This window comes from Hirundo rustica, chromosome 21 (assembly GCF_015227805.2).
Source record: "Hirundo rustica isolate bHirRus1 chromosome 21, bHirRus1.pri.v3, whole genome shotgun sequence".
NCBI lineage: Eukaryota > Metazoa > Chordata > Aves > Passeriformes > Hirundinidae > Hirundo > Hirundo rustica.
Window position 1 is genome coordinate 3,154,908 of NC_053470.1, and position 11,546 is coordinate 3,166,453.

Sequence of the window (11,546 nt, forward strand, 5' to 3'; positions counted from 1 at the left end):
TTGTGTCTATGCATATTAATATAATATATATTCTATAAATAATATAGAATATAAATAAATTTCTGTTATATAAATAAATAAAATGTTCTATATAAATACTATATATTCTATAAATTAGTGTTATTTCTTCTATTAAATCTATAGAATATTATAAACATTCTGATTTTTATATAGTCTATAAATATCTATAAATATAAAAATACAAATAAATTTATTTTATATTATATATATTCCAAAAATAACACATATCCTATATAATATATATATACATTCTATAAATCTATTCTATAAATAGACATATAATGACACTGTATACTGTGTGCCTATGTATATTAATATAACATATAACAGAGTATAAATCTTCATACATATAATAACTATACAGTATATTGCGTGTCTATTTGCACACCCCCCATTTAGTAGTCTATGTCATATACATATCTTTCTCTGTAATCTCTACATATTGTACATTTTTTGTGTCAAGGCGTTCCGCCAGGTGGAGGGAGGACAGGGAATTCTGCGAACACTCCACGGTCCCAGCTGACTGTGAGTGTCCAACAGGATGTTTTGGCTGCCCCATTCTTCGCCTGGTTTTGGCTGGAAATGCAATTGCACTTTCTGCCTCCTCCTGAAGTGCCAGGACTGGGCAAAACCCAGCCCGTGGGCATTCCAGAGGCAGCGTGGCCTGGAGCTGAGGAATGAAGGATTCCCCATTTCCAAACCACACCAAAACCCCCACAACTGGGACTTTCCAGCTTTAAGAAACCACCAACAACTCAGAAGTGAACGCAGCCACTGGGTGAGAAGGGAGCAAATCTCCCAGCGGAGTGAGAATTTTATTCCTGATTTTACTCGGCTCTGGCACTGTTGGTATGAAGTCCTTCCATGGTCTGGCAGATGCTCCTGGCTACACAGATCATTTTAGGCACGACAGAGAGACCCACGGCTGTGTTTAAAAATGGATGCTGCCCAAAAGGAAAAAAGAAAGAAAGAAAGGAGCTGTTAATTTCCAAACCCAGTTTCTCACAAGAGGAAGCAGGAAGCAGGATTCCTCTGCTTACCAGAAATACACATAAATAGGACTGAGGGGACCACCTCCACCCCAGTGTTAATATTCAGGACCTTGCTGTCAGAGGCAAACACAGCCCAGTAATCCCATTAATCAATTTATCAAGGTGTCTTCAGCTTGCTGGGATTTTGGCCCTGCCAGCACTCTGGGAATGCCACTTGCTGCCTCAGGGCTTTTTTCATTGCAGGAAACTCAAAGGACTCAGGTTCCTTTTTTCTAAAGGCAGGGGCTACTTTAGTTGTCAGAAAAGATGAGCGCAAGCTGTTCCGCAGGGAACTCCAAGAAATGTTGGTCCCATTAGGATTTAGCTCTGTGCTGTTCTGAAGAACACTGAGGTGCACGTTTCCAGCACCAAGACAAGAACATCTGACAAGAAATCTCTGACTTTTGGGCTGGGACTGGGTTCTTCTTCCACCAACACCATTTTGGGCTTCAGTACCTGCCACCATTCTACTGCAGTTCTCTTGCCACCAGCTAAAAGTGAATGCACTCCCCAAACACAACACACAAATGTCAGAGGGTGGAGGGAACACGTCTCCTCTGAGGAAAAGCCAAGAGAACTGGGGTTGTTTAGCCTGGAGAAGAGAAGGCCCCCAGGGAGAGCTTTTTGCAGCCTTTCAAACCTTCACGGGGACCCATTTTTAGCAGAGCCTGTTGCAAAGGGACAAAGTGTTGGATCTAATCCTCAATAATGGGATGGGGTGATTGAGAGGTGTTTCACAGTTTTGTATTTCATTATCAGTCTCAGTGAAAGTAGAGACATAAAAGATGGTAAAATTCATGCTATTACAACAGAAGTCAAAGTTCTCTTTGTTACAAGGTCTTTTAAACGTTTTTAGCCAATAGGCTAATGCTAAAATCTTACAATCATTTACTTAAGCTAATTAGTAAACACTACACGTACACCTTATAGCATACAATAGTTTCTTGTTCTATATTTTTTGCAGCTCAAAAACTTTCTATGGTCTAAACATTTCAAGGCTTAAAATTCAACTCTTTATCAGGTTTCAACCTTTTAAAGGTTTCAAACCTTTATCTATGTAAGCTTATTGCAACACTGTGAAAGTCTTCTGCTTTTTGCAATTCCCACACAAAGGGTAGTGGTTTTAAACAAAAAGAGGAGTGATTCAGGTTAGGTCTAAGGAAGAAATTGTTTATGCTAGGGGTGGTGAAACTGGCACAGGTTGCCCAGAGGGGTGTTGGATGCCCCATCCCTGAAAACATCCAAAGTCAGGTCAGACAGAGCTCTGAGCAACGCGATCGAGTCGAAGATGCCCCCGCTCATGGCAGACGGACTTTAAAGATCCTTCCCAAGCCAAATTCGTGTATGATTCTACTTTGAAAAGCACCCAGACTGGGGATTAACAGGAGAGGAGGGCACCTGGTGAGGAGGATTTCCCCAGCAGCCGCTGCCCTTTACCTGCAGGAGCTCCTTGGCTGTCCAGCGGATGCTGGGGTCGGAGTCCAGGCAGGAGTGCAGGAAGGCGTGGAACAGAAGCGACATCCTGCTGGGCATCCTCAGAGGCGGGTACTTGTTCCTGGCTATCAGGCGCTGAGCCTGGGGACAGAGGAAGCACGGCACAGCCACTGACCATCCCTGGGGTGACAGCTCCACTGCCCCTCCTGGCTCTCTGACAGCTCCTAACGCTTCTCAAGGGGCTGGGATCAACGTTCCAGGGTAAGGAAGCAGGGAATTGTCAGCCTCCAGAGCAAGGGTGATAATAATGACCCTGAGTGTAGCTCAGCTGGCCAGAGCATGGTGCTGAGACCTCAGTCCCCAGACTGGCCATTCACTCAAGAGCTGGATTTGGTGATCCCTGTGGGTCCCTCCCAACTCTGAATATTCTGGGATCTGGAAATAATTCTCTCCATCTGTGTTTGCTGCCTTATGCAAGGCAAAGGCAGTCCAAAAGTGACCTTTCAAGAAAAGTCAGGGAACTTCTTCAAAAAGAGTGGAAGACTAAAATCTTCAGAACTGTTGTCTTCCTCAGGAATTAACTGTGCAGCATTTAACTTGGTTTCAGATATCACTCATGAGATTTCATCCTGGTATACATTCCTCCACTATTCCTTGCTCATTTGGTTTAAGAACTCGTAATTTCACTTTAAAGAATTGGGATCTAAAACTGAAAAACTTCAAAATATGTTTACTGCAAGTAGCTTTGCTAAAACATACTCTTAAAATTTTTTTGAGTAATAATTATGGCATCACTAGCAGCAGTGACCCTCCCTGAAAGGCACTGGCCAGAGTTTGAAAAGACTTCTGGGCTTGCAGATACACTTGTAATGCTTTTCATAATAATTTCCCAGCTGGAGAAACTTGCTGCTGTCATCCACAGCTCCAGCTCAGAAAGAGATCAAACACAGCAGGAGGAATTCAAGCAGTGCTGAAGGCAAAAAAGGCACATTTTCACACTGGTACACAACACTCCTCCTCTGATGAGATGTTCAACTGAGACATTCCTAGAAGTGGGCCTTGGAACAATTTCAGGCTGATTTGAGTGGGATTTTGGTTCATGGGAGACAAAACACGGCACAGATTGGCAAGACAGTGGTATCTGACAGTGTTTGCACCTTACCTGGAGAGGGCTTTCCTCAAAGTACGGCGGTTCTCCCTCCATCATTTCAATGGCCACGATCCCAAGGGCCCAGATGTCCACTTGGGTGTTATATCCCTTTCTTTTCAGGATTTCTGGGGCTACCCAGTAAGGGGAGCCAAGCACTGTGCACCGTGTGCTCCGCTCCGGGGTCAGCTGAGCGCACAGGCCAAAATCGGCTGAGGAGGAAAACAAAAACCCTGTCAAAACCACCTTGAGCCCTGAAACCAAGCAAAAGAATTCCCCAGTCTACACCTGAGAACACGGGGATGCTGTGCCTGACCACGAATACCTACTCAGTTTCACAGACCCGTCCATCCCGAGAAGAATATTGTCACTCTTGATATCTCTGTGGATCACATTCCTTGAATGAAGGAAATCCAGGGCTTTGAGGCACTGAGACAAAAAGCCCATGAGGGTAAAAATTAATAAACCTCATTTCATCGCACAAGGAAAGGAAACGGCTCTAAAAGATTTAATTTCTAGGTGAAACACCAATTGTTGATAACTGTTCAAAATGGAAAACATCTCTCCCTCCATTATGAAGTGGATCACTTTTGTGTGGGAGGCTGCATGATGAAGGTTTTGTGTTGGCCTCAACAGCAGGCTGAAGTAGCACATTAGTCACTTTTCAGAAGCAAACACCATTTGGGGTGCAATGCTCTCCTTTTAAGCTGTGAGAAACGAGGCTCTATTTCAATTTGCTGTTAGTCTAAAATTCCGCCACCAGCGTGTTTGCTTTTACAGGCCAAGAGTGCAGCGCAGACATGCTCCAGTTCAAAGAGGCAAAGTTTAGAATGTTAAATAAATATAAAAAGAGAGTACAACAAAAGTGTAAGAGTGTAATAACAGAGCATAAGGAATGCTGTTGTACTGGCAGGAGGCTCAATTAGACACTCTTTTATTTTACATTTCACAACAGCAGCACTGAAACAAAGCTCTGAACACGAGGTCACTCCTGTCCCACCCTGCCCAAGCCACTGGAAGCACGAGCAGGGTCCCTCACCTCCTTGGTGATGGCAGCTATCACTGTTTCCTCTATAAGGACTTGGACAAGAACGCTGGTTAAAGTGCCTCCATCCACATAATCCATCACGAGCCACAGGTCTTCACCCACCAGGTAGCTGAGAGAAGAAAACAAAAGCATGGAGATGAACGTGCACAGCTAAATTACCTGGTGGAAAAGACTGCAGGGGAGTTTTGTTTCCAGGTCGCTTGTGAATGGAGGCAGAATGAAATGGAGAGACGTTCCCTGCAGGCTACAGGACATTCCCTGCGGGCTACAGGGCATTTGGAATCTGTGCAGTCTGAATGAGAAAGGCAAATCCATAAAAAGGGAGATGCCTTAGATGGCAAATGACAAAAAACGCCGTTTAGTAACAGCAGAGATCAGTCTGGAACCAGGACAATTGCCATCAACTGAGTCATTATCTTAACTAATCAATTCCACCATTCACTCCAGGAACCAGGCAACACAACCCCAGAGTTATCCATGGGAGGAGGCTCTGCACCACTGAGGACAGATGTTGGCCAACCATTTGGAAAACATGGCATAAAATACAGTCAGAAACAGGAAAAACTATTTAAGAACTGGCAAATTACGTGATTCTGCAAATGAGAATTTAGTCTTCCTGGCTTCCACAGCAACGGAAAATGGTGGGAACAGCCCAAGGGTGGTAATTTCTATGATGGTTTATCAGCATTTATCATTAAGACATAGGAAATATGATCAACTTGAAAAAACCAACCCCCAAAACAACACAGAGATAATGAACTGACAGGCTGCTGTTTTAGTAAGACAAAGATTTCCAGGTTTTTGAAAAGGGGTTTCCAGCTACGTACACCAGAAGAGATTAATGGACACCCAAGGCCATCTCCTCCCATCCACTGCAGATGAACAGAGAAATAAGAAAGAGCTTCATGTTCTGCCAGTGCCCAAAGGGGCTTTTTAACCTTTGGCTTGCAGTGTGTGAGCAAACATTCCCACGACAGCACCAGAACCACTCACCTGTCTATATAGTTGACAATATTGGGATGCCTGTTTTCCTTCATGATCCGAATCTCGTTGACAATGAGTTCCCCTCTGCTCCGTTTGTAAAGAGGCATCTTCTTTAGGGCCACCTGAAATGAGATTGGAGATCATGGACTCGAGAAGTTCTGCTGCAGGAGAGCACAGTGTCCATGGAGAGAGTGTTTTTGGAATGATGGGGATGGTGCTGGGCTCTGCCAACAGAGCAGACACCAGAGCTCAGGAAGCGACAGGACAACAACTGATTTCTCCACTTGCTTGGGTGCCACTTGCCAGAGACATTTTGCCTTCTAAACTCTGGAAAATTTTCCCTAAGATATCACCCGCGCATCTCTGACAACACCCTTCACCCACATTCTTCCCCAATGGCCTCAGTTTATCACCTCTGTTATTATTCACACAGGTTTTGCAAGCAGGATTTTGTGACTGTGAAAATATATCAAAACAGGGAATCCTTCAGCAATTCCATGGGGTTTGGCCATTATTTCAGCAACTGCTGCTGGTCTTGGTTGCATAACAAAGCAAACACATGTGAACGTGATGGATAAAATCCCACCCTAAAAGATCACAGCAGTTACACACACACACACACACACAAAAATTACAATCCGACAATGTTTCTAAGTTCTCGAACTTCGATTTTGCTACTTCAATGAGCATTCTTTACCACAGTTCCAGATTTGCAATTATTTTCTGTGTTTCTAAAGAAATAACCCATTCTCTGGTATTTTAAGCCTTAATTATGTCCTTCTCTGAATGACGCCACTGCCCCTCTTGCATTCTTTCTGCTTCTGAGTAGGAACAAAGTCTGTTCAAAACGTGCTTTGGAGTCTGCCAGTGCTCTGTGCTTGAGGAGCAGGGAATCTCTGCGGGCACCCACAGCTCCAGCAGAGCTCAGAGCAGAGGGGAAAGCCCTGAAGAGCAGCACAGTGTGCTGGGGGTGTTGGCACTCACCACACCTCCCGTGGCTGGGTCCGTGGCTCTGTAAACCGTCCCGAAACCCCTGGAAACAAAAGAGCAGTGAAGAAAGGAGAAGCAGTTCAGGTGCTGGGATGAAAGCCAGCCCAGACAGGAGATCTCTGCTGCGTGAAGTGTTTTAAAACACCTTGGTTCATCTCTTCTTCCAACACACTTCCAACTCTGTCATGCAGGGTGGCCAAGGGAAAACTTGAAGAAAAAGAGCTTCAAAACCTAAGAGCAGGGGGAGGTTGTGCCTACAAAAACTGGAAAATATTTAAAATTTTTCCATTTTGCCTAGTTGTGTTGCATTGGTATTGGGGTTTTTTCCCTTCTTTTTGTGTCTCTGTGTGTATTTTTTTCCCCGGGAAAGCATGCTGCAGGACTACACTGTCTGTGTAGTCACCTTTGTGTGACAGTGGTGAGAGCTTATTATTTCACCTCCCATTTCAGTTGCTAAAAACCAAGCCCCAGGTTTGGTTTTTATAACCAGGCTCTAATCTGGATTACCAAGTATTTTTTAAGCAAAATATTTGCAATAAACGTTATTGAGAACTTTTCTCTGGCAGCTGTGGGGTGCTAAGGTGCTCTTTTAGGCAATAAGGTTTGAGGGATGGGAGATCCTTCAGGTCCTGCAGAGGTATAATCCAGAGTACCAAATTTAGCAAAATATTTGAAATAAATATTATTGAGAACTTTTCTCTGGCAGCTGTGGGGTGATAAGGCGCTTTTTTAGGCAATAAGGTTTGAGGGATGGGAGATCTTTCAGGTGCTGCAGAGGTATAATCCAGAATACCAAATTTAGCAAAATATTTGAAATAAATGCTATTGAGAACTTTTCTCTGGCAGCTGTGGGGTGGTAAGGCGCTCTTTTAGGCAGTAAGGTTTGAGGGATGGGAGATCTTTCAAGTCCCGCTCCTTGTTGCAGGCGAGGCGCTGCCAGCATTGAGTTTTCTTTGACAACACCTTCTGACCACAGTTGTTAATTCTGATCCGTACTGAGATGGGAGGATCTAAACCCACATCATGCTGGGAGCTTGCCTGGCTTCACACTTGATATTACAGCAGCCAAATGCCCAGCCCTTGGCTTCAGGAGCAGCTGGGATTGGACTTACCCTTGGCCAACTTGAACAAACTCAGTGAATCTCGTCTCAGGGTCCCCCTGGTTCACAATGCCACCTGAAAGAAACCAAGCGCAGGATGCTCACTTGGAACAGACACCCCCTTCCAGCAGATGGGAAATGCAGCCCCGCCGCCTGGCTGTGAGCCCCTTGAGGGCAACAGCAGCAACACAGGCAGCTCCGAAGCACAGATGGATACACAGATTTTCTGATTTTCTACAGGGCTTTGAAGAGTTACTTTGACAGGAAACAAAGCACCTGGAGAAATATCCACAGGAGACCAAAATCGGAAAAGAGCAGGTACCAAAGCAAGAGTTTTTCTTCGACAAACAGTTAGGAGAGCTGGAACAACACAGCCTTTATTTTCCTGGGAATAAACACTTGGTGCAATTCAACAAAAGGTTTAATATTTCTGAAGATTAAATGCACCTTGGGCTCTGGGATTAAATTTAAGAAACGGTGCAAAGTGTTTCCAGGAGAGGAGGGGATCTTCCCAACTCTCAGGTGTTTGCCAAAAGGTTGTCTTTATGATTTTAAAGAACAGCATCTCATGTTATAATCAATAATGATGGGGCTTTAGGATCCAGGACCCTCATCATGGATTACCAGGCTAAATTCTGATGATAACCTTGCCTGTGCCATTTGAAGGACCAATTGCTTCTCTTCACTCTGATAGATTGCTGTGAGGTGGATTTGCTCTGATGGCTTGCCAGGGAACTAAAGAGAATTTAAGAACCCAAATATTCTGCTTGATTTGGCCATCAGCACTCAGGAGTTCAGTAGTTCATTCGCTAGGTCAAAGCACCTTCTGCTGAACCAGAAACCATCTCTGCTTTTGCCTTCAGCGCAGATGGAAGCTCAGAGAAACTGAACCCAGCCTCGGGAATGCCCGGAGAGAATTCCTGCTTCCTGTGCCCCTTTGGTGCAGCTGGAGTTGGGACGCACACCCCACACACCAGACAAGAGGCACAGCACACGTACTCAGTTGCTCCAGCACCTCCTCTGTCAGCTGCAATGTCGTCTGCAGCCTGGCCTTGGGTTCGTCTGGGGCTGTCGCGATTCTGCTGAAGGTGTCCGACAGGAGAAATGTGTGATGTTCTGCACTTTCAGCTCCCAGCAGAGAGCTCATGTGGAGCATCTGTGATGAGAAATTAGTTTCTGTCAGGAAGGGAGCGTGCAGCGATGCCCTGAGCTCGTATTCCAAATGCAAACTCTCAGGAAGATGCTGTCGGCCACATGCAGTGCTCTTAAACTGCTTTTTGCTGCCCAATCACAAACTGAGTGAACGAAAACAACAGGCTGGTTTTACACACGTTCATGGCCCGTTTCATGTTCAATTTTCACAGATTTCATCAAATAATCTGTGCAGAGCGCCAGGTACATCCAGGAGAAACAGACAGTTTCTCCTGGATGCTGCATGGGAAACTGATGACTCAAAGGGAATTTCCAAACCAATTTTCCAGGTGCCAGTGGCTGGGGTGAAGCACAGTGTCATGGGCAGGACTCCAGCCCTCAGCACCTCCAGCTGCTGTCTGACCAGAGACTTGCTGCTCTGAGTGACACCAGCGGGAAGCAAAGCTGGCACTTACTGGTCCTGCTGAGGTAATAGCTGCAGGTTCCTCGTCCACCTCTTCCCCATTATCCTTCTGTCCAGGAAGGGAAGGAGCCAGCCGAGGTTCGGGTGGCAGTGTTGTGACCTGGGGACAGTCAGCAACGTGAGTGAGAGTCTCCATTCTGCCCCTCGGGAGGTTTGATAGGTACACACAGCTTTCACCTGCTCCCACATCACAGACTGATCGAGATGTGCACACGGTCCTGCAGCCTCAGTTCTCTGTTACACGTGTCACAGCACAATTTAAATATCTGTAAATTATGGGGCTTGGAACAGCCCCAGCTGCTGCTCTGCAGGGGCAGAGCGTTACACCAGGTTGCCCCAAATTTGCTGTTTCCCAACTGCTTAAAGCTGACACAAAGGCCTCTTAGAGAACTGAAGCAAACCAAAGGCACCATCCTACGCCTTCACACCTCAGTGGTGCTCCATTTAAAATGTTTAATATTAACCCTAATAAAATTGGCCAATATCAATGTGGATGTCATTCCTCTCTCTAGGACTGTTATTGTGACTCAGCATTTATTAGGGTGGATTGTTATTTAAAACTTCCTTTCGTTGGTTCCAGTGAGTTACATTATCAATTATAACCTTTTTTTATGTTCGGCTATATATCCAGCTGTACTAAAGATAAATCATGAAACTTGATAGAAAGGGCATTCTGAGTTGTTAAAACTAAATTAAAATGGGACAATTAGACAGTATTGAAAGTTGCTGTGAATTAGATCCCTGGCTAAACCCACAATCTTCTCCCTGCAAAACCAGACTTTCATCTGTTTAAAAGCTTTGAACAGAAATTGGGGAAACAGCCAGGGATCCCTTTGCTGCTGCTGCAAAAAAGACATGGACATTTTTTCAGGCTGGCACGCTGTTGGAGCAGGCAAAGCTCACTCACAGCTTGCTCCACCAGTTCTTAAACTCCAGGAATGTCAAAGGTAGCTTTACCACTCACCAAAGGATAGGTTGCCCTGTATCCACCTCTGGGTATTTGGGTGATCTGATCTGCAGTGGGCAAGAGAAGATAAACCAGATGCTGTTAGAAAACCCCACAAGTCAGCCCAAATAAGAGAGCATTTTTCTTTCACAACACCCCTCCAGCAACAACAGTTCTTTTCCACAGTAAGCAACAGAACAAGACAAAATACCAGATTAATTTTTTTCTACATTTTTCTGTCTATTTTTTGTGCTGTTTCACCAGTAAATAAACAGAAACTCGGCCAAGAAAATGTAAATTGTTCTTTAATAGTCAATGATTCTGCTCTGGCCAAGAGCCAAAGAAGTTTTTTCCCTAGAAAAGCTTTCCCAAAATCCCCCTTAGCCATAATGAATTCTATTCTGACACTGCACAGGAACAGCTCCTGGGTTCAGGAGCACACACTGTTGGGAAGTTACATTTCCTCACGGAAGTCATCACTATTTTAGCAGAGGTTGTTAGTCAGATCCTTTAATTATGGGGGAAAGTGATGTTTCCCCTCAGTTCTGAAGATAGCTGCACACTTTTTAGAAGCACTTCTGAAAAGCTCTTCCAGTCTGCACTTCGAAAGTTGGCCGAAGCAGCAAAGTGAGGGAATTACAGACTCCCCAGACTGTCCTGTGTTGGGAGTGGAACCCCCACAGGGTCCCCCACATTCCAAATGCTCCCACACTGACACACCCCTTTTAGCAGAAGCTGTTGACAGGAGCTTTACCAAACCAATGGCATCTTACTGGCATTTTTGTTCCAAAATCAGCTCAGCTCCTAAGGAAGAGCACAAAGAACACAGTGACCCCGAAGCCAGGCATGCTGTACCTCGGGAAAAGCATGACCTCCTCCTCAAACGAGCTGTCACCAGCCAGGGTTTATCTGGATAAAAATACACTGCAGATGCGGCAGACAGAAAATCACGCACTGCAGCAGGGATTCGCCGGATCATCTTCGCAGAGCTGTGCTGGACCTTTGCAGACCAGCATAACCCAAAAGTCAGATTAAACCCTCACTGGTTTGCAGGCAGCACTGAGAGCTCCTGGAGGAGAAGGATCCTTCTGGAATGCCAGCAGAAGGGGGGCATTGAGGAGCTGTGGATTGCAGGGATGGCAGCGTCCTGTTGGCACTGCAGGGACGTGCCAACCTGTCACTGACACCCCGATGGGTCTTTGACATCACAGTGGCGGCAGCTGCAGGTTC

The 11,546-nt window shown here is 45.2% G+C and overlaps 1 protein-coding gene across 1 annotated transcript; it reads right to left on the bottom strand.

The window, feature by feature from the left end:
* Positions 1 to 848: 848 nt before the first annotated feature.
* Positions 849 to 11,295, bottom strand: LOC120761941 (serine/threonine-protein kinase PAK 3-like). The gene is made up of 12 exons (XM_040083733.1): positions 11,202 to 11,295; positions 10,335 to 10,384; positions 9,363 to 9,470; positions 8,755 to 8,911; positions 7,768 to 7,831; positions 6,650 to 6,698; positions 5,675 to 5,787; positions 4,673 to 4,790; positions 3,963 to 4,062; positions 3,649 to 3,845; positions 2,490 to 2,627; positions 849 to 965 (listed from the first exon to the last, which is right to left on the bottom strand). The coding sequence occupies exons 1-12, from the start codon at positions 11,293 to 11,295 to the stop codon at positions 849 to 851; spliced, it is 1,305 nt and encodes a 434-aa protein (XP_039939667.1).
* Positions 11,296 to 11,546: the final 251 nt, after the last annotated feature.

Excerpts from the sequence above, each read along its gene's own strand:
- LOC120761941 (XM_040083733.1), bottom strand. The coding sequence starts at position 11,295 with ATGATCCGGCGAATCCCTGCTGCAGTGCGTGATTTTCTGTCTGCCGCA. Across the intron at positions 8,912-9,362 it reads CTATTACCTCAGCAGGACCA|ATGCTCCACATGAGCTCTCT; the intron begins GTAAGTGCCAGC and ends TTCTCATCACAG. Across the intron at positions 2,628-3,648 it reads TTGAGGAAAGCCCTCTCCAG|GCTCAGCGCCTGATAGCCAG; the intron begins GTAAGGTGCAAA and ends CTCTGTCCCCAG.